The sequence below is a fragment of the Sinohyriopsis cumingii genome, chromosome 18 (assembly GCF_028554795.1).
Source record: "Sinohyriopsis cumingii isolate HCF-2022 chromosome 18, ASM2855479v2, whole genome shotgun sequence".
Taxonomy (NCBI): domain Eukaryota; kingdom Metazoa; phylum Mollusca; class Bivalvia; order Unionida; family Unionidae; genus Sinohyriopsis; species Sinohyriopsis cumingii.
Genome location: NC_142978.1, coordinates 11759145 through 11784015, shown reverse-complemented (window position 1 = coordinate 11784015; position 24871 = coordinate 11759145). Strand labels below are relative to the sequence as shown.

General features: G+C 33.1%; 1 protein-coding gene across 1 annotated transcript; it reads left to right on the top strand.

Moving 5' to 3' along the window:
- The first annotated feature begins 15589 nt into the window (after positions 1-15589).
- On the top strand, positions 15590-24621 carry LOC149776072 (uncharacterized). The gene is made up of 4 exons (XM_089942336.1): positions 15590-15747; positions 18298-18432; positions 21223-21331; positions 24526-24621. Exons 1-3 carry the CDS (start codon positions 15684-15686, stop codon positions 21321-21323), a joined length of 300 nt encoding a protein of 99 aa, XP_089798462.1. The 5' UTR covers positions 15590-15683; the 3' UTR covers positions 21324-21331; positions 24526-24621.
- The last annotated feature ends 250 nt before the right edge of the window (positions 24622-24871 follow it).

Genomic DNA, 24871 nt, shown 5'->3' with positions numbered 1-24871 from the left:
GGATAAGATTTAGAACTTTAAAAAATTGTAATGTTGTTTTCTTTATGCTTGAACTGAGTGAAAAACGTTGCATTGCTTTTCTTTCTAAATATAAAATGCAATACTTATTGTAGATACCAGTACATTCCTAGACACATGACTATGATATCAACAGAAAATACTAATCAATTCCATGTGTTCCTGGATAGCTAAATTGAACACTGAAATGTCATCACAATTAAGCATCCGATAGGTTTAACAACGTGTTTTAGTGTTCGCCATTGCTATTACTATGGATACCAGAGTACGTCGTGCCACTGATAAGATAATTTATTATAGAGGGTATAACCCGAAAGACCGATGGCCACACTGTTGCATATGTGCCTTAGTTGACGAGTGCTATGTATTCTGGGAAGTATAATGCAATACAAGGTGGTCCTTTAAAATGTTCTCGTCCATTTCCGAGGAGAATCGAAAGTACTCGTCGAAGAATAGAACCTTATGAGTATGATGCAAAAGAAGGGGTATCAAAAATAATTTTTTCAACAAAACATTTATTTTACGTGTTTAGACTCGAATAAAGAGTAATACAAGAAAGAATGAAAACAACAAGTTTTGACAAATATAACAAATTATTTATTTCCCTCACAAAATACTGTAAAAATATTTTTTGAAAAATAACTCCCAAAATAATTCAAAAATAATCCACGAATAAAATTTTCGAAGTCCTAATAAAGAAATGCTCAATGATTTCAAATTTGAGTTCCGACGAAAAACCCAAGCTGGAAGAAGAAGACGTATGCTGTAATTGTACAGTGTTAAAGTCTACAGTTCCTTGTAGAAACACTATACTTAATCCTCCGATCTTAGAAATCCAAATAAATATTTAGGAAATGTCTTTGTTGAAGAATTCTGTATGAGCACAAAATATATCCAGAAAAATGAATTAATATTTTAAAATCCGAAAAATTAAAATAATCACAAACACTCAAAACTATTCATGACATAGTCAAATAACTTGACATCAAGTGTTTCAGAACCCAGAGCTCTGATCTCTCTCTCTCTCTCTCTCTCTCTCTCTGTTTCTCTTTCTAAACATTATTACTACTATTACTACTATGTATTTCGCAATTTCGAAAATTTTATAAATGCCTAATTGCGATATAGAGGATCACTTGATCATGTTTGCATATAAAAATCACGTAGCTCTTGTATCTCCTTGATAAGGACCAATCCTTTTACTCAGAGAATAAAAGTTGCTTACTTGACCTTCAATCAAAGCCATGAAGTAAGTCAAAAATAGAAACACTGTTTCTATTTTTGACTTACTTCATGGCTTTGATACCCAGCTATCTTAAGCTGAGCGATACTGTTTAATAATTGGTAATCAATGTTTTGTTTGTCCGTCTGGTAGTGTATCTGTATATTTCTTGTTAAAGTGTAATGTAGGCACTCCTACCCACGGAAAACAATACCTTTTAACATGTACAGGCACTCCATCTAAGATGCATATTGTTCCTTTCTCTCAATCTTGACTTAATACCTATAGAAGGAGATGGTACTTTAGATTTGCATTTTCTGTATGTAACATATATTGTTTTCTTTCACTCTGTCAATCATTGGCTTGGCACAAACTAAGTTACAAGCAAAGCAATATAAATATCCTGAAATTGAAAAAGAATAAAACAATTAACATGCAAACGAAAAGTCGAAAAAGATTTGAAATTTAAAATAATACATTTTTAAATATAAACGCTTCAAACCCTTGTTATCTGAATGGTACAATAACTCTGATTACATTGAAAATGTTTAAATGGACAGACATCGATCGTCAACCCAAAAGGAAGAAGAGTTTTGATGCCAGTTAAAATGTGTGAATAGGTAAAAAACACATCATGTGAATTGGTACTTTAAGAAGAACACATTAGGAATTAGCCCTCTGAATTAGTAAAATACCTTTAAAGTTCTCTTTTACAGTTTCATGTCAGCCTTAAAACGATAAATGATTCCAGTAGAGTTAAACTGTTCATATTTTATTAGTATAAGAACGTAAATTCCAAGGTATGTCTGCTGCAGACTTAAAACTCTAAGAGAAAATAAAGTGTACAATGCTACAGCGTCTGCATATCACCGAATTAGATATCTGCAAATAAACCGATTAGATGGACGCATTCATAATCTACCCAAGAAACATGCACGACCGCATTTGCAGAGTAAGAACACAATCAAGAGAAAATCAGAACAATTGTATCAGAAACAGTATCTAAATGATATAAAAAGACTGATTGCTTCGAGATGCAAAGATGACCAGACATTGATAAACTGCAAACACGGTGAGGGCAGCAAATTTGGTGTTTACAAAAGGAACATTACATCCTCTACATTATAGATGTTTTAACAGTTAGATTATGATTGACATGATCTTTAGGTCATGTCTTCAATCATGTTCTACACATATTTTCTTGACATTTGAACAAAACAGAGGTCAAGACACTGTAAACCAGTACTCCCCCCCCAAAAAAATAAAACCAAAACATAAATTCCAAGAACTTAGGAAACAAATTCGTGACTTAGTATCAAACCATGCCTTCCTTTTACAATATAAGCTAAGACAATTCACACAACGCACTGTGCTAGAGAGTGTGTTTATCAAGCGATCATGGAATTTCTGTACTTTTAATAAGAAAGGAAACAAATGTTACTTAAGATGTGCCTGACAATGAATATCTGGTATGGCAAACACAACCAGCTAAGAGTAAGGAACCGCCTTCTAGTAAGAAAGGCTATTTTCTGCCTTCAATCAATGCCTCTATTTGCAACATTGTAAATTAGAAATAAAATTAAGATTATATACTGGCTTCTATGATAGTCTGATGATGTCGCAAAAATAGATAAATGAGAAATACTTTACAAGGCGCACTGCGCAAATCAAGAGGTAGACAATGTATTTATTCATAGTTCGTTATGATATACCAATTGTAAACAGCTCAGAAATTGACGAATGAAAGGATTCATAACACTGATTATCTGTTTCACTTGGCAGACACACAAACACACAAACGCTTTTAGTTTGTTTCTAAAACACTTGGTATGTCTCTCTTTGTATCTTTTGGGTATGTTTATTTTGACTTTTCGGTTTCTACCCCGTCCCCGTTCTCTTCGTTTCCATCTCATTTTCACAATTAGGAGTTCTGTGGTCTTAAACCTAAAACAAAACCAACAAGACCCAACTAACTGACGTCCTTAAAATAAATAGTTCATTTAGCAGCTTAGCAATTTAGTTTTGGTGTTGGAAGCTTGAAAGAAAAATCTTACAAAGTTCTTTGACTTCACAAAAAGATATTTGTATTGAGTGTTTCGCGAATTGAAATGCCCTTGAATCTGGCATTTTGAAAAGGAACAAATTCAGTCATTGCTATGGATAACAACATACGTTTTATAGTCTGGTCTCATCATCAAAGGTCTAACACTAATAGCTATGGAAGAACAAGTGTAACTAGAAATAGCATAACAATGAGCTTCTTTGTGTGCTTAATACATACAATTATAAAATTAAAAACTTCAAAATAAATAACAAACAATTAAATTATAAATATAAATTAAATCAAATATTCATAACAATACATGTAGTTAAAATTAAAATATAAAATACCTTACGCGCTGACAACGTAGAGAATAGTCACACACACACACTATTTATACGCAGAAAAACTAAATCTGTATTATATTTCGGCACGCTCACCGAGTTTAACATGAATTTTAATTTATATATGCAGGTGTGTCGATCAAACACCAAACTATAAAGTCGAATCAGATAAATAAAATCTAAAAACCCTTGATTTATCTTGGGATTTAGACACAAAATATCAGCACTGTTAATAAATAGATTTATTTGATGCAATCAGACTGGTTATACGTCGCAATAGGAAGGAACAGAACTTCACGATATTATTAAATATTAAATAAATAAGTATAAGGTAAGCATTTGCAAAAGTATTTATAATATTTTATTTTGTTCAAAGACATGCATGCGATTGTTGCTTACGATTCTTTCATTCCTATGTATTCTAATTTTGTTCATATTTTTCTATCTTCTGGACGATATTGATTTAGTCGTGTCCCTCCTGTTAAAGCAACTTCTAGAGTCCAGGTTATTTGTTTCTTTACGTCACAATAATCAAGATTTGTATACAAACATTTTTTCATATGTTGCAGCTGCTATGTGAGCATCAATTTGTTTCAGTACCGTATAACACAGTCTAAACTTCAGCATTATCATAAGAAAACTTTGAGTCAGGTGTTACCGATGATACAAGTACAATGTAAGCTGTTGATAATGCTTAAGCATCATATGTTTTGCCATTTACTGTGAAAATGGTTTCAACTTCATTTTAATCTATTCCCAGTTCTTTGTTCAATATTCGTTTATCTTAACTTAATACAAACTTCTTCTTTATTCTTGAGTGCGTCTATACGCTCCATATCTTTTCTATGTTGAGGATCTTTTGACTGGTCTGTACGCTTTCTATTTTTACGCTTTAGACACCATAAATCTGCAAAGCATTGTCACGGCTACACTCAAGCATAGTGCTATAAAGAAACTCCTTTTTTATTTCTGTATTTCAGCATTAACAATATTCGAACAGTGATTAACAAATACGCCATACTAATCTAACAGTATTTTATCTGCTCAGCTCTCATAACTGTACCAGTGTTCTGAAAAATTCTCATATATATATCATTCTGGTTTAGACTGAACAGAAAAACAAGTTTTGGCTTGAACTCGTGGAAAAATTACTTCTTCCCGACCTCTGTATCCGGTATAATTAAGATTAAAAACAACATCACAAATTGTTTGCACACGTCACATATATTGTTCATCTTTTTATTGTTTACTCTATATCATCCAATGAGAATATTTGAAACTTTGTTAAGCAAGGGTTGAATGGTTCAACATCTGTACAAACGATTCGGAACCAACTGTACGTGTTTATTGTTGCTGCAAGAGTAAATGAGTTTATAGAAGAGAAATGTAAACTCAATCAGCAGTATAAAATGTTGCAAGATTAGAATTATCGTTAGATCCTTTTATCCGCCAGTAGCAAAAGCGTCCCGCTCCTGATACTGTTCAATCTCGCATCTTAAACTTCCATTTTGGTAATTGTGATAGGACGTTGTATCTTGACCCAAACATTCGTGTCTACACCATTTTGTAGCCCACTCCATTCCAATACTGTTCCACAAAATGCATTAATATACATATTTTACGGATAGCTTCATGACGAAGTTGCAACGAATTCAAATCGACTGTTAGTAGCATTAATTGAATATATAAATCCACCATTCTTTTTAAATCCTTTTTCCATTACCGACAGCAAGGTAATCGGCCTAAGTCTTATTGACAAGATCATTTTCGCTTGTTGGTGTTGCAATCGACATCACTGTATTGTTTCCAATGGTAGGTCTTGCAGTCATACTATCTCCGCTTTTCTTGACGTTTTGGCAATTTACCGTATTTAGTTGGTTCATACTAACAGCTAGCGTTGGAGCAAGCGGGTACTCAACATCTAAGTTGACATTTTTCTTGCCGGACATTTCGAGATCTCCTATCATTATGTCACCAGATTTATTGATATAAAGATTAGATTACATTGTATTTTAATGCCCTAACCATTTCCAAGTCAGATAGTGCAGCAGTGCATTATATTCATCTTGTTTGATAACATTTTGGATCACACTCAATACAATCTTGTTTGATAAAAGTTAGATTATAAGAACAGCGTGGGATAAAATTTAAATTTGATCTTGTTTGATAACATAAAATTCTCTTTAGATTAATATAGAATGAACATCGTTAACTTTGATACCCAAAGCTTTATCTGGCATAAACAATTAAAAATGCGAGATTGTTGCCATTTATTACTTGGACAAACTGACTCTGGCCGAAAGAATCTGCTAATGAATATGTTGCTATGACAAAGCTTATAAATCCACGATTAATCCGCAGCAGCAACATAAAAAAGTGGTGTTGATGCAAACGTACATATTTTTGTTCTAAGGTAACAGGAAGGTGTTGTTCCTGTTACTGAATTCGATTCGGATGACCATAAGATTCTTGTATTTGCCGACGCTAAGCTGAACAAGAGCGAAATTGACAGGATTAAATCATACTCGTATCGTCATAGAACGGACAATGTAATGCGATTTCTTATAACGTCAATCGTTTGATCAGGTTAAATATCAGCTGTCTTATTAAACTTGCTGGACTAAAGTATACTGACGTTCACAATATAGAACGAGAGCTATGCTAGGATGATAGGATGTGTCAAGAGATCGATTTGTTGAGCTTTATTATAAAGCAAGCAGCAGAGGCCATCACAGTCTATTTTTGTTTGACAGATTCGCCGAAGATCGTTGGCATATGTTTCGGTGTTGTATACACAAGTTCTTTCTTGACGAATAATTTAATATTTATCTTACTTATACCGAATAATCTAAAATTAATCTAACATGATGCTATAAGATGGACGCTAGGAAATTGAACTTCTAAAGATTACCGATTTGACAAAAGCCACGTTTAGCAGACAAGTAAAACTTTTTAAACCAGTAACTGAATTAGTGCTCAGTATGCATCCATGTATTCCTAAAGTAGCACCTGAAGATCTAGAGAAGTTGAAAAAAGATGGACTGCGACCTATTCTTGACGAAAAGCAGCAACAAATTGCAAAAAAATTTATGGAAACAATGAAAAACAAGCTGAAACCCAACAAGAAATGATACAAAAATTCATAAGCATATAATACCTGATGTAAAAGAAAAGTTGTTTTTTATTAGTGGAATAAAGAGAAGAACAACGACGAAAAACTAATAATGCGCTCAAGCATACAACTGTTTACAAATTTGCTTATTTTGGATATGTATCCTTCAATAATGAATTAATTCGAGAATCAACATTCATTATAAAACTGAGACAAATGAAAGTCGATGAAAGTCGACGAAAGGAATAAAATCATCAATGAGCTATAAACTATTAGAGCGAATAATGGAGCGCCATTGACGATATGGAATCAGCAAGAAATTTATATAAAAATACCAAAAAATATTATTGCAGGTCATCATATTAAGATTATTAAACAAATAATAAACTTTAAAGAAAACGAATTCATCGATGAAAGAAAAATAAGTACACATACAGGAGATCTTTATGAGATACGAGTAACTGATAAGAGACGCTATGGTATTAAAATCTTTAAATCTCACGCTAAAATCATTGCTTATTTTATCATCATAAATTTGCCCCGTTAGCATATAAATCAACAATCAAATTGTTGACATTTTTGATCATCTTCGATTGAACGGTTCTCTAACAAAAGACGAATATTTCGTGCTGCATAGGAATTTGGTCGCTTTAAATTTTATCAGCAACCACGCATAATTTTGTCATGAAGAATTTTATATATTACCGGCTAATAGGAATGTTATCAAGAGCGCTGGTATTTGATTCATCTCATACTACAGCTGACAGAACGAATTTTTCAGTTACATACAACCACTAATCAATATTGATAGGAACCAGCTATATGAAAGCTGATTAGCTTCAAGTACTGATTGGTGTTCGATGGCCAACGTTAAACCGGGGTCTATGATGATTATGCGTTCCAACACATCCTACTTGTAGACGCAGGTTCTTAGGTTTCTACCAGGACACCGCAAGGTGAGTACAATACTAACAAACTGAAACAAGATGATACAAACATGTTATAACAGCGAATGTAGTTTGGTTGCAAAGCTATCGGTCTGCTACTGATAATTTTGAGCTGGCTCCAAACTATAACACACTTGGAACAAAGAGCACCTCAAAAGTAATATAATGTTGATTTTACCGAGAACGACAATTAGATCATTACTCGGATTTAATAAAAAGCAGTTCAACTCTGCTGTTATTTCGTCGATATGACATGAGCGTGAGTGTCCTGTCAACATCACAGACGTAATCACCTCCTGATAAGTTAGTGAATTGCGATAGACTCCTACACAGTACGAGGACGCAGAAAACAGGAGATTTATAGTGTTAGTTCTGACGTTCCGCCAATCTCGTAATGAAGGTTAATCATTGAAAATCAGATTTCAGTTATTACAACGACACTAACCGGCCAGTATGTTCCTCAGCTTGATCTTAATAACGTAATTGTAATGTACTACCTGCACTTGAGATCGCAGGTTTCTGGCCCCACGTAATCCTCTTGCGGATCAAAAATATATCTAACGATTCTGATAAAGAACGAAGAAACGAAGCATTTTTAGAAAAATATAGCAGGTTTCTTTGATAACAGTTTCTCAAAGAGAATTGAAAATATACCCGTCATAGCAGACGCATCAAAAGCATTTGCAACAGGGCCGCATCTGTAGCTGGATGATCTGTCGGACAAACAATCGCCTACAAGTTCAAAGGTGTCCCACCCGGTACTCAACAAATGATATCTCAGTTTAAATCAGAAACAGCATGAGCTATAATAAAACCAATAAGAAAAACTGCTGTCTCAGAAAGGCGAAGATATTGTTCAAAAACTGGTCATAAGAGCCAAACCCAAAATCGATATTTCAGACTTCTAGCTACGGAGTTCCGAAATGATGACAAAATTACAACAATAGGATGTCAATCAAATTTTTTTTAATCTTGACCCAAGCGAACAAATATCAACATACGTCTCAGCAAAAGAGTTCGAGTACATCAATATATTGACAAAAGCTCAAGAGAACCTAAGACGATGGGCCAGTATACGTTTAATAGACGTGATCAAGTGTTTATGCTGCCACATAAAGCAGTTCTGAAGTGCTAGGTAGCATACAAACGGCTGCAAGTGTTGATCTTGCTCCTGGAGTTGATATTGCACTAGTTAACGGCTGAAGCGCTATATTTCAAATAACCAATCAATAGTTCCTTGCAAGTGCAGTTGCAAGTACAATACTTTGATAGTATTGCTGGAAAAGCATTGCGATGACTATGATGAGGCCAAAGGATGCGGGACTTAGAACTGCTGCTCAAACTGATTTATTGAGAGTTCCTACAGCACCTGCCGAATGAGCTGACGACGATGAAACTCGTACTAATATAAATTCTTTTTAGCCCTGCTTACCACTCAGTATGGAACAGATCCCTCAGCTAATAATGCAGAAGGAAATACTAGAAAAGCTCTAAAATCTCCCTGCAATGCGATAGGAATTACCCACCAGGTGGTCCAGCTAACATAGGTACACTGCTAACGAGAGCTCAGTATATCGTTCCAATGATCATGGGTGGATCGTACAAGGAAGGTTAGGAAAAACGATGATATTTTGCAGATAAGTCAAATCAAGGTAAAAAGATGCTGCTGCTAAGTACAATATTTGGATCCTGTTGGTACTACATGTTTTTTCTCGGTATCAAACACCCTCTTATTCTTGACCGAGTAGAACAGAACGACTGTCCGATGAAAGTTGCTGATGTTAATAGTGGTCATTTCGTATTTTCACGACTTTATGCATGCATGTTAGGAATCGTGGATTCGGTTACTAAATACATCGAACTCGAAACAATGTTATTAATCGAATAATATACTTTGACAGTTGTGTTCACGTAAATGGTAAACTCAATGTTTAAATGTCTAAGGGAAAAAGAAATACGTTAGTTATCATGGTCAACATTCTCCTTATAAGATTTGTTTATTTATGATTGTTTGTAAAAGTATGTTACTTCTCACTTTTGATTTCTGGATTTTCTTGTTTTGCTGTATTCTGTATTCTCTATACTACTGATTGTAATCTTTATAATGTATAAGGACAAAATGATAAAAACAAAACGAATCATTGTCCTTCACGCACAATATCTATCTATCTATCTATCTATCTATCTATCTATCTATCTATCTATCTATCTATGTTCTTTAATTCATTGATCAGATGGATGGAATAAAAACTCAAGTTAGTTTATTTTGAAAATATTTAGATATAATCAGGTGAAAATATGGACGTAGGAAATGTATACAGGATTGTAACAGTCATGCCAGTGACATACCAACGGCTTTAGATGAGTAATGTCATTTAGTAGGGTATTAAAAGGAATATTAAAAATTGTATTCTATATTTTTATTGTAAAGATAACAAGCAAAGAACTCTTTCAATCTCTGTGCTTGGAAAAAGCTCATATTTTCAAATGCGCCGAGGATATTTTCCATTTTTCCAGCTAATAGTTACCTGAAAGCAGAAAATGTTCCATAACTAACTGGACACAACTGAACACGGGTCAGAAATGGTGTGAATCATGAGTGAGTTATCCTCGGTTGGATAGTTATGAATTCAATTTCACTTGTAAGCAACCGATGTCACGGCAGGGTTTGGTTCGATTTTAAAATAAGCAACGCAGTTATTTATTATCCTATTGTGATTGTAACACCAATCGTTGCGTCAGACAAATGTCATTTCTCTTTAATAAAAACAAATTATTTTAAAATAGACACGGAAAGGATGTATAGTTGGCATTCATGTATTGGGGCCGCATTGGCGGAATAATTAATCTGCGTTAACATAAAGGTTACCAAAAGGTATTGTAGGGATTTACCACATGTATCTCAAGGATAAGAGTTGATAACAATACAAATCAGTACAGATAAGCTTGATACAGTGTAAATTGTATGGAAACTGCAGCAGACTATATCCATAAATAATTCCTCGTTTCTAGAAAAAGTCAAGACAGTCGTGTCTTTCCAATGGTTTCGATATTATTATTATTATTATTATTATTATTATTGTTATTGTTAATTTATGATCGGTGTATGTTTCAATATGACCCATCATATAACTGACAATAAAAAGTGTTTATTTGTAATTACGTCATATGTCCATAATACTACATTTATATCACAATACTACAAGTCATAGAGTTCATGAAACCTTAACACATCGGAGCTAGAAGGAAAGAAACAAAGATTCAGCAACCAGAATATAGATATTCAGGAAGATCAAAAAGACAATTATTACACAGCAGTGATATTGCTTATAGCTAGGTACCCTTAGTGTGAAAACAAATGTTTCATTCAGAATTTAATTCGAATGTATTTAGAAAAAAACATATATACATTGCACTGAGAGGGTAGCGATCATTTTAATTATGTGCTGAACAAAATATTTACTGATAAATCAAATGGTGTTCATGATTGCATCTTCCAATTTATTCCTTTTCATGAAATCGTGGTGATTTCAATATCAAAGGTATATTCTGATTTAGACAAAAACTACCAGAAGTGGCAGTGGAGATTCGATTGAAACCAAATCAAACATTTAAAATGTTAATACATATATATGCAAGGTATAAATCACATGTAACGCATAAATTATGAGAAACGACCACTCTTACGGAATATTTAAATTTACATTATGTATTGTTTTACTACACTTTAACTTTTAAAATTTTTAGGAGGATATTATAACTCCTCTCGAAAAGTGGTTATAACTATTGCCAGTAAAGAAATGTCTCCAAAATAAGATTTAATTTCACACTCTACTCTAAAAGTTGCGTCTGCAAACATTTAAAAGTATGTGACGTTATAACATTGATTACTTATGAAAATTGCTGTAAATAGGTCTTTATCACAATATTACGAAGTGTAGCTTTCCAACATCAACAACAACAAAAAAGAAAGATAATATTTTGTTTTCATGATGGTATGGAATATACAAATTTTAGAGCGGATGAGTCTTATGAGAAGTTTAGTTGTCATTTATGAACACGGTGGCACAATTCGCGATTAGATCTGACACACATACGTCTCTATTAGTCAATGTAAATACCAGTGAACTTAGCAACAAGTAGTATCGCCCATCTATAAATCCAGTGTCCACCAAATCGTTGTTTGAATGGAAATATACCTTATTAAGATTACTTTGAGATCACTATGACATATATCCAATGTATATCATACATTATGATGAATGAAGAACGATCAATTCAAATCAATTTGGAAATTGTGGCTTTTTATTGACAAGTGGTTTCGTAATTGTAGGAGCTGCTTAGATCTAGTCGTGATATACCAAAAATCAATATATAACAGTGATCATGCACATGGTCATGCGTCCTCAGCTGGTTACAAAGGGAAATACCTGTTTATTTTGCATCACTACATCTCTTATTAATGATATTTCGTTGGTTACTAGAGAACCTAGCATATTATAAAGACTGATGATATGACAAATACGTTTGTCCTTTTCATTTCACTTATTGTTTATGACCCTAATGAATGTTTGTGAATAGTGACCGTTTTGTGAGTTCTGAGCGATTTTGAAATTCAATACTATTATAATTTTGATTTCGTTGAATCCATCAAAAAATGCAAATTATATGGCACACGAAATGTCCTCTACTCGAACAACTGCTGTAAGAGCTACATAAATACAATTAGCTGGCTTTGATTGTGACGCAGATCATCCAGTTCAATATGGTACTCATATTTGCACACATTACGTGAAACAGTCGTGTCACGCTACATAAGTGTGTAAATTTAACAAGTTTTAGGTCGGGTATATACACAGTTCACAATATTAGCATGAATTACGACAGTGGCGATATCAAGCGTTAATCCTTCATAGTTTGGTCAAAGATAGCATTCAGGTCCCGTTTAAATTTTTCTCACAACAGATTAGTATTTCGGTAAATAAATTTACCTTGAATATACCAGAAATGAAGTCTCAAATATTGTTTTTATTTTCGAAGAGTAGAAACAATCAGACCATGTACTACGCTTATTTGCTTTCGTTAAATCATGGCATATTGATACTTTAAGATAACGCAATTTTCGGTGTTCATGAAGAACATTCGTTTGCCATGTTTGCTGATGTTTGCAACACGATCAATTAAGTCAACAAACATTCAAATCAAAGTATCCTTGCATTAAGCTGAGTGGGATTGACAGGTGACTTGATATATGTTCCTACATATATGTTTTTGTTTTGTATATATGCACAGACATAATTTAATGTCCTTCTGAGATACGATGTGTAGACTGGCACAGGTTTTGTTACACCGAGTCCAACTTGTCATTCCTGACAATAGCATTAATGCTTCTCTTGTGTCTATATATATATATATATATATATATATATATATATATATATATATATATATAGTTCTCTTGTATATATAGATATAAGGCTTTACTTGGTTTTTTTATATATTTTTAAAGTTATTGTATCTCATTAGTGCGTGAACTTCCAACTAATAAATATAATTTATTTTCTAAATCAATTGCTGCAACTTAAGACAAGCATCAGTTTAATATATTTCTTTACCAGCATTATGGTGTCTGTGTATTGCTTTAATTTATTGGTTAAGTGTCCTTCTATTAGGGAAAGAGCCTAACCCATGCATGCTATATATCATGCACCCTGCTATACGACGTCTTAGATTTAAAACAGGTTTGGCAGATGTAAGAATGATGGAGTTTCCTGCATTGCTATTGTCCGAAACATGGCTTATACAGAATATTCTAAATGATGAAATAATTATTTCAAAGTAAATTGAAGTAATAAGGAATGTTGGGTTTACACTTAGGTTTGGTGTGACAATTTATGTTTTAATCATGCAATTCTTAAATATGATTTGAAAAGTTCTGGCCTTGAGCATATCTGCGCAGAAGTAAATGTTTATGTGAAAATATTTTTATAAGACAGCCCAGGTGTAACAGCTCTTCAGTGTAGTCTCGAACTCACTGGTAATCCTGAATAAATGTCATCATTGATATTGTGGAGAATATTAAATCATCAATGGGTCTTTTGGCAGATAGTTCAAATGTATATATGATATTTCACTATCAGAAATCAGTAACAGAAATGTTAAAGCGATAATTGAATGGTCAGTGGTTGAATAGTTACATTTAATCCTGACAAGAACGAATCTATAGTGATATCAAGAAAATGGGATATTATCTGCCATCCTATAGTATGTGTAACCAAAACAAACATGTAAGACACTAGTCGGCAGACATAGTATGGCATTATTTTATGCAATAACATCATATATTAGATATATTTCTGATAAAGTCTGGGATAGCTTCAGCTGCTAAAAATAAAATATAAATTTGATGTAATATCAGTTAATAAGAGATACAAATATTATATTTTACGAATTTGCTTACTAAGCGTTCCACCATTGATACAATTCAACAATGCCGGATAAAGATCTCGTAGACAAACTGATTTAGACAGCCTAAACTCACGTCATTACAAGAATACATTGATATAGTTATTTAATATGTATCACCAATTAGCCCTATATATCTTAAAATCCGACCATTAATTGTAATGACTAAACTATTTGTAATTAGTACGAATCAACAACTTTGCAATCATCTTTCTTTGGAATATATCATTTGTTTCTGCCGGTTTTTTTCTCTGTTCTTATTTTGGTGTATACTTCAACTTGTATATGTTTTCCATTGTGAATGTTTCTTGTAGCCACGTGAACCAGAATAGTGATTTAGATATGGTTAGGAGAAATAATGCTTCGAATAAATTCCATATTTTTTCTTCAATTGCCAAATCGTCTTTAAATAATATGTTTAACACAAAGTGTATTTCCTCATCATGTCGAACTATTTTATCTTGTGCACAAGGCTGATTTTGCATATTTCAAAATTATCACAATTGCCTTTAACTTTTCTTCTTTATGAAACTTTGATTGTCTTGTGTCAATTCTGAAACTACAAAATGAACACGTTTCTTAATGTACAACGTATTCGTAGAGAGATTCGACCCAAATTTGCATCCCATCCAGTTATGACACTTGCTTCTCATCTAACCATAAGACTTCCATCCCATCCATACATCCATGCGAACGAATAGGCATTATCAGTTAACATCAATAATTCAATTGTTAATATCGTCAAATATTTATATAATTTAATTAAATCTGATGCTACAGATTATACCATTGCTTACATTCAGTTCAAACAATTCAAAATTATTATTATGTATGCGCCGTCCTCGAATACGACTTTTGGATATATACATTGAAAAAGAAACTGAGTAATCGTAATTAATTTGATTATGCCTCATAAGGTACTAAAAGTGCACTAATCAGAAGTTATTCTTTAAGATGTGAACGGAAGAAATATATTGATCATAGTTTTATTCGTTCTTATATCAGTACTTAATTAATATCCAGCAGAAACTTAATACTAGTCAGTGGTTTCAACACATATTATGCCGTCTGTGAACATGTACAAGATGATTTTGATATTTCTGGAGGCTACTAGTTATAAGGAAACAGCCTATAACATGCCTTATCATTTGATAGCTCATGGCAAACAAATATACATTATTTAGACAGCCCAACATGCATGATTATTCACCTGTTTCACTGGCAAATGGAGGCTTCCGGTAAAACGAAACAGAAGAGAAACATCTCATTAAAGTATTTCCTTTCAAAAGAGATCACTTTTCAACGTGTGTGTGTGTTTGCGCTGTGTTTGTGTGTATTGCGCGATAATCTTTTGCAAGTGACCATTACTTCACACAAAATGAATTGGGAACGTTAGAGGAGGATTGAACACGTTATTAGTCCTACATGTGGACCAAGTGTGATAAAGAGCGTATTTGGGGCAGATCTTCTCACGATTTGGATTGATCGTGCTCCTGGAGGTCAGGAAGAAGCCATATAGGTCTTAGCGCCTGAAATGTGTACATTCAACATCAACATGAAGACCTGTCTGTGCCTTCTCGCTCTCGTTGTTGTAATTGGTAAGCTACATGTTGCCGTATTTATTCTATGAACTATTATCCTTTGTTTTAATTCAAATATTCGTGAGACCCAACATAGGTTTATGAAGGGTTAACGTATAGGTCTTGCAATTAAGAAGTTACTTTATGTTTTAAATATTGTACTAAAATTGTTTCAGTCTTCAGGATCAGACAAAGGTATAACGGATTCAATATTATAATGCCCTTGTCCTGCAATACAATCAGGCTAGTAATAAATGTCATGTAGGGTGGAAATAATTTACACGCAGTCCACTGCTGAGAGATACGATAGAATCATTCGTCCAATTCACAATTTCATATTCGTTTTATGCAGTTTAGCTATTTAGAGTAATTTCATCAGGTAATAATTTTATAGCTTAAATATCTTTCGACATTCTTCCAGATTGGCTTTATATCGTTCAACCAGAAATTAAAAGAATGAATATGTAATTCCTGGATAAGAGATGATGTCCGATTTTGCCAAATTAAAAGCAATTAAATTGTTCTTCCCTTTGTTCCTTAATAACATAAATTACACAATTTGCTAGCTATTTTCATATTATCATTGTACCAATATCAATATCTGCTTTTTATCACCTGTTTTTCGATTTTTGATACAAAAGGGAACGTTATGTATATACCACCTTTCAATGCAGATCATGCAGCGTATTATCAACGATTTTATTATTCCGCCTCAAGGTTAAACGTTGCATTGTCCTTCTGAAGTAAATTAGACACAATATACTACAAACTATGTTATTAGAGGGCGAACGCTTGAATGTCTTCACATCCAATATTTATAGCTGCAATCAACATATCAGTTTTATGTTAAAATCAGGAAAAGAACATAATACGTTGGACATATAGTAGTGTAAAATGCTTCTTTACAGGTATTGCATTCAGTAGTCAAACTGTATCTCCCTTTCTCTGGTTATCGGACAAATCAAGAGTGTGGAATGTATTTGCCGTATTTGTTTATTATGACACAAACAGGGTCAATAGATTTTAATATTGTGTGTGCACATATATTACGAAAATTATGAACATGTATATACAATCAGGAATGAAGTGTGATGTGTGCCATTGCTTTATGTGCATAGTTAAATATTCTGCAACGAACTGAAAGGCCTCACATAATTATTTAGGTTTATGAATATATATGATTGAGATCTTGATCTTTAGAGAAAAGAGGTATGTATTTTAACTATGATGCTTAAATTGATCAACTCTTAACAAGCGGTCGTTTTTCTCATCAAAGCTAATTTCAGCTTGGTAGTGTGGTAATGCTTCTTTCCTAACTTTGAGTACCTTATTGTACTTGTTTTCCAAAACAAAAGAGCTGTCAACTGCAATATAATAGTTTTAATCAAATGTATAATTCTTATAAACGGTGGAATACTAATTCTTTCCTAACTATCTAGCTAACGCATGAAACAGCAGTACATATAACGATGAAGGTATTTTTTAAAGAATAAATCCATTAGTTACAAATAAATATATGTCACGCCGACCTTTTCAGTAAATAAAAATCAAGTTAATTTCACATACACATACGATCGGGTTTATTTTAAATCGTTTAATTCGAGATACGGAAAAGTTGCTGTTTTTAATATCAATTATTAATTTCTTTATTGACCATCTATCACCCCCACTTTCCAGGTGGTTGAGCCGCAAACGAAATTCAGGGTTACATCACATACAATGGGATATCATTGGTCGCTATATACGTTGTATAGAATTTTTCAGGTCTAAACCGTATGCTACTCTTAAACTGAGAGAGACCGAGAGAGATATTTCACATTATCCAGATATAAACTGCAGCGAACATTATTGCACACACATGGTCATTAATTGTTATCAAACCATGAATAAACAAAAATAGCTGAATTTGATTTTGTTATTGAACGAGGAACGGATTTATAGACTATTAAAATATAAAGTGGTTTAAAAATTCGTTCAATTTCTCAAGCCAGATTGTTTCATTAGCTTCTGCACATTATATTTTACATTCCTGAACCACGTTCTTATTTTAAGAACTTTATACTGTCTCTACCCCAGATTCTTCTGAAATAACACATAGACGCATTATACAGATTATACCGTAAATGTCGCCATTAAAATTCAAATATTTTGTAAGGCACTCTCGATGAATATGCTTTCATTATAAACAAGGTATAAGTTCATCCTTGAGATTTCAGAAGACAACATTACAAAGTTCCCTTTCCGGTAAAGTGATTTTCTGTAGCACAGTTGTTCATATAATGAGAGTATGGCGGGTTCAAATGTTTTGCAGTGAATACAGTTTCGATATTGAGGCTACTTCATTATAAGGCGACAACACGTATTTTACAGTATGAAACTAAGGTCATGCAAATGGCATTATGGTGAGGATCCACTTTGTTATTCATTTTTTTTCTCTTTTAAAGAGGTAGATTATAACGAATTGATCTATATAATCTGATTATAATTTGAACAATTAACACGCTATTTAGTATCGTACATGAAATGTAATGTCTACTAATATTGAAATGTGCATTATTTATTTTATAGTGTACGTAAAGGGAGAGTCATGTCCATCAGGACACGTCACTGACTGTAAGTTGACAACATGCACAGGAGGTGAATGGGTTCTTGGTTGTGTGGACAACCTCTGCACATGTACTCATACTGGAGGCGGTTCGCACGGTAAGAATTTTATTCTATTGTCTGTGTGCATGGCTTTAGACCTGTAACATGTGTATCGACTATTTATTTCAGCTTGTTGCTGATACTGGAAAATATTTGGACAAATATTTGTGCGGTATCAGCAACAAACTTAGATAAACGTTTTGAAATATAATAAAGTTGAAAGGATGAATTCCGGTAGAAACAGCAATGTAAAGTTTCGCAAACATAACCGTCTTTCTGTTTAATTTGTTTGTCATGTCTATGTTTTACATTTGTCTTGAAAAAGACTGATTAAAGAGTCGAAAGCACTCAGCCTAGGAAGATACTTGTTTCGCACTGTTCATTGTCAGTTAATTTCATTTATATTAATCAATCCCTGACACATGTGATTCCCTGCAGAATCCAGTTCACATGATAGGATTGTCATTTGCCATATGATTTTTATTCTTTATATATATATATATATATATATATATATATATATATATATATATAGAGAGAGAGAGAGAGAGAGAGAGAGAGAGAGAGAGAGAGAGAGAGAGGGAGAAGAGAGAATTTTTAAAATGTGCTAGCTAGGAATATTGCGATTGATAACGTTTATATTGGAGTTCAGTAGCAATTTGGGTAGAGGGAATGCAAAGTACTAGCCACAGAATCTTGTAGCTATATCATATACAAATAATATTTTACTACGATAAATTAAGTAATAAGTTCGAGTTGCGGGCGCAAATTTATATATTTTCAATCTAAAATGGGCAAATATATTTCTAACACGAATTACTCTTTTCAAGATAAATGAAGATCAGCATAAACAAATAATAGAAAAGAGATGAATATCACAACAAATATTAGAATAAATATTGTGAAACACTTGCAAGAAAAATCAAAAAGATTATTGAGTGATAATGTGTCTCAATTACTAATCCGTCGAAATATTTTACATGTTCAGTTCTTGAGCACCCGCTTGTGATAATATACATGCACAATTCCCAATGGATTTAAATATAAGAACATTAAGTTACAAAACATAGATCAAAATATGGTGATGTGGATGATATGTATATGTGATGCGGCTCTCATTGTTAGTAAGTCAACATTGTTTAAAGTGATTTGTCGCAATTTCAACAAAAACAACGTTATGTATGACAGTTGTTGAATTCATTCAGAGGTCTTAAAGATGTTTGCGACCTTCTTGATGCGCAGGAAATAGTGCTTGCAACACTTTCGTTATATACCTGCGTGCATGCTGTTTATGTAAACACACTGAAGACAGGGACTCGAGTGGCCGAGTCGTCTAAAGCGCTCTCCGTTACGAATCACTCTCATGTCACCTCTTTCTGCGTGTGTTCGAGTCTCAGATTCAGCCTATGTGGGTATGTGAGAAAGCTTGCCAGTAGCTTCTCGTGGGTCGGTGGTTCGTTCCAGGGATTTCCCTGGTTCTTCCTCCACCATTTATACTGGCCGCCATGCATAGCCTATCGGGTGCTGAAAAATGGCGCTAAATTCTACAACAACAACAACAACACACTGAAGACCATGAACATTGGAGGTAAACATTAAATATTAGAGAAGTTTGACAGCAAGGGTTCAAATGCCTCCTAAATGTACCGCAAAAGCTCCGCCAATAGTAAGTCATGAATTATTAATATTCTCACAGGACCATGTACTAAGTACATTCATTATATATTTAAAAATCCAACCGTTTTGCCCTGTTTCATAGCACTCAAAAGTGAGTGCAATGAAATATCTTGTGACAATCGCATTTTTAGTTCATTTGGCGTAACAGAAAAATGTATCTGCCTGAAACTCGCGACATATTGATAGAGGATTATCCCTTTACTACCAAAAGTATACAGCAACACAATAACTTTGATTTTCAAATAAAGACGTCATTTCACCCAGATCTAAACTGTTTAGATTTCGGAGTCACGCATTAGGTACAATTTACCAGATTCCCTTTTGGTGTGAAAATAATTATACTATTCAAATTATAAGTATAGATTGTTTTCTTTTTAAAAATAAATTAAATCGTATTTAGATTATATTGATTCCTTGATGAACAAAAGATTTAGTGATATCTAAATCTTTGTCTAATCAATTTAAAACCTAGGACATTTAATGTAATATAATTTATCGGGACCCAATGTATCTACTTGAATTTTCTAGCTCGAACTCAATTTGTACTCTTCCATCTGACTTCATATTGATCTGTACTTCACTGACCGACAATCAAACATTTGCATTTTAAGTTTAGTAGCAGTCTGATAATGAGGGGATTCGTTACTAGGGGTGAAGGGGATAATATAAATTCCTCGGCACTATGTTGCCTTAAAACATGTTATGTCTGAATGAAATTAAATGTTGCGAACAGTTTAGTAAGGATATGGGTTTAAATATCATCTAATTTACACAATACTAATTTTTACTCATTAGTTGCAACTTTAGCTCTAGCTGAATTTGTGCATTCTCTGCAATATTTATTTGCTTATTCATTTATTCAAATAGCTTGCAAGAGATTTTAGGTTTATTAGCAGTCTGATATTGCGAGAACTCGTGACTGGGAGGTGTCGTGTAATAACATAAATTCATCATGCAAGAACTTTTGTTACAAAATATAATGTGTGAACTGGCCATACTCTTACAAATAATTAACTCAGGTGATTGGCTTTAAAATCACGTGATTGATAAATTAATGCTTTCTCCTCGTGACTTACAATGATATCTTAAGGTTTGTGTGTATTTATTTATTTATGTACTTATTTATTTATTTGATTATTTATTTATTTATTTATTTATTTATTCAAATAGCTTGCACAACCAACGCTGATTGTGGCGCTGGGCGAAATTGCGAACGAAACCAGCAGTGGCGTTGCATCCAGGGCACGTGCCACTGCACACACGCAAATTAATAAGCGGTGTATGTATCCCATCTGTTTTCATTTTTTTTTTCATTTTTTGGGGTGTGTGTGTGCATGTTTGCTGTAGGTAGTATATGTAACACATATATTTACTCTTTGTTTTCTCTGCATTTGGAAATATACAGTATTTCGAATAAAGTAATTTAGAAAGATAGTTACCAAAGGTTAATTAATCAAAATGATTGTTATTGTCATGATTTTTATCTATAAGTTTTCATATACCTTGCAATATTTTTGTCATGTTTTAATGATCTAGAAATGGACACCAGACTTATAAAAGTTGAAAATGTATAGCTTTGAAAAGCTCTAAAGAGTATATGTGTGTATGTGTGTGATTTGGAATTTTAATGTAGCTTTAACAATTATTCATTCATATCGCTACGATGTCTGCAGCGTGGCAGTTTATAGTGATCTCTAGCACTGGGGCATCATGCCGCAGACATGTAGCATGATGCCCCACTGAGTCACATTATCCTGACACCAGGACAACCAGTCCTAACACTGAAGCTCTAAAGATGGTTACAATGTAAACTATCAACATGAGTAACGATAACAGCGTTAAGTACATAACATGATAATTCGTCGAGTTTCCATTAGGTAAATACGGAGATCCCTATCAGGTAAGTATGCCATCCCCGTTAACACAAGAACACTATCGGAGGCAACGGTCATTGGACTGCTTTCATATGTCATTAAGGATACTCAATCAAGTTATATAACGTTACGTGGCGTTATTTAATGAATCATACCTATTTATTGCCTCTTCTGTGGAACTGCATTATCACAGTCAAGGTTCCGATATGTTTAAATTTCTATAACTTGGCGGAGTCATCTGATATTTCAATGCTTTGCTTTGTTCAAAGATAGTTTCCTTTCGACAACTGTAAAGACCAAATATAGAGATGTAAAATTCAATATAAATGAATATACTGCTTAAATTCATTTAAGCTTGTCAGTTACTTAATTAAACAAGACACGTAATTAGGTATTTAATTTATTTTCACACCAGTAAGAGAGTGTCAGAAGCAAACCACTGGAACGCATCAATATCATGACTTTTTTTTGCAATTTTAGAAATTGTTCATTGATAGAATTAGCTGCTGTTACTCGACAATTTCCAATGCATTAAGCTAGCTTGCTTCGAGTTTGGATTCTTTTTAAGACCTTTGTTTCAGATGCGCCTTGATGGAAATCATTTCACAACCTTATTTTCGCGCTGATTTTTTTCGTCGAGTTATCCCCAAAAAACCAAAGCCGAATATAAATCTTTTGATGCCAATGTTAAAATATTTTTGTTTTTATTAAAGAGAAAAGGCATGTTTATAGATATTTGTGTTTGCTTGAAATAGTATCATTACGACCTTAACCTTAGTTTAGGCAATCGTACGTCCAATGAAATATATTAGTGAGCAGCGAGTCCGTGGTTCATCAAATTCTTATTGATAGCTTAAAACTTTGAATAAATTAGATTTCTTCATGAGAAGCAACTCCCTGGTTCATCAAACTATTATTGATACTTAAAGACATAGGGTTATCAAAGTATAATATATACCTTGAGATGTGGATATATACATGCTAATTTTGTAATCTAGGTTGTCCTCGACTGCGAAACATTGGTCTATCGTGGAGAGTAGAAGCGTCTATCTGCGCCGTCTCTATTTCTTCGTTTGTCTGACAATCAACATTGTTTAGAAACTCAACTTAGTCGTTTTGCCCTATTTGCAGTTATACAGAACAGTTTGCTTTACATGACTTGTATGCCTGTTTGTTTGTTTGCTTGTTTTTTTGTCGATTTATTTGTCGTTTTGTAACATCGTGGACGGCTCTTGGCAAGTTTAGAAAATGTTCATAATGTAATGAACCTGTCCACAAAAGTAAATAAGTTAACCATTTCAAATGCGGAACCTATTCATTTCATTTGATCCACTGCTCAGACCATGATATTTTTATGATTGATAATGATTATGCAAATGATCGTCGTCACAAAATGTAATATGTTAATGGATAATCTTTTGATAAGCATTATAATAAATCGTTTTGTTTCAAATAAATCAAAAATAGCATTCTAATTTATGTTATATTTTAATACAACTAGCTTAGTCTACACCTTAATACCATTCATTAACGCAGAGAAACGAATCATTTGAAATCGAGAAGAATACTGTCATGCAAAGCTCGTAAAATATTTATCTCATTTCTCTGCCCTCGCTCCATTAATAAACTATTACGTCTGGAATTTTTATTTGATGGCATCGTTTCTTATGAAGGGGTATTGAAGTCAACCATCGCGAGGCCTCATCACCTCATACAGAATAAGTTAGTGTAAAATTACAATTTCCTAGAAGTTTCAAGAAGATACTTCTAACGTTGTCATATCCCTTCAAGAGATGATTGATGCAAATGTTTTCCGCTGAAAGAGGCGCATTCATAACTTACTTACCTACTCTCATTGACCATTAATGTAGTCCTTAGCCTGCCAACATAGCTAAGAAACAAACAGGAGTTTGGCTATAAAGAAGGTCGAAATGATTCATAATTTAATGCATTTATTTACAAAATGTTATTGCATAGTTGAAAATAGTGTAAAGAGTAACAAATGTTGACTTGTGTTTAACGCTCATAATAGAGAAGCCCGTGGTTTGATAATATATCTCTCTTTATAGTAGTTTCCGGTGTTGAATAGTTTTACTGACGTTTGAATCACATTATTCTGATGTCCTTAGTTCTTTTAAGATCATTGATATACTCGAACTAGAAAGTGATTGAGTTATTTGAGACATATGCATTATTTTTGTAACATAAATAGTATTTTGTGACAAGTACGTAGTTGATTTCCTTCAACTGTTATATCAAGTATGATAGAAGTTATTGGATATATTTGTATCATTCTAATTCTTGTGAAATCCTTGAGATCCCTGCAATGGAGAGACATTGACATATTTGAGATACATTGAATATGAGATTATTCTACAAGGGAAAATGAATAGGGAAAGTAATAGGCAGTATACACCTTATAAAATTAAACAATTAATGTAATCCCTGTTTTATTTATCTACCTTAGTCACATGCATGAAATCAAGCACCACAATCTAAATAATAGGAACAATGTACTTTCGTTTACTTTTCTACAGTTCTGTACATGAGTTATCGCTATTTTCTTATTTGTCCTTAATCTTATTTTCTTCTATTTCAGGGACTTTGGACGACGAATCTTGTTTGGTGTTTCCTCTCTTCATGTAGAAAATAAAATTCTATCTATTCTTTAAAAATAAACGATTACTTTCTTTGATACCTTATTTTGCTTTTACATTATTATGTTCATTTTTCATTTAAGAACTTAAAACTAAAATGTTTGTTCTTGCAGTATTGATTATTCTCACTCCCTTTAAACAATAGGTTGCACGTAATAAAATCCTATTTTACAGATCAAATGTTTAAGAGATTTGTGTCAAACAAACTCAACAATTGTTTATATCCTTGATACTTTAAATCGTTACAAAACTTGTACTGAAACACTATCTTGCCAGACAAACATAATT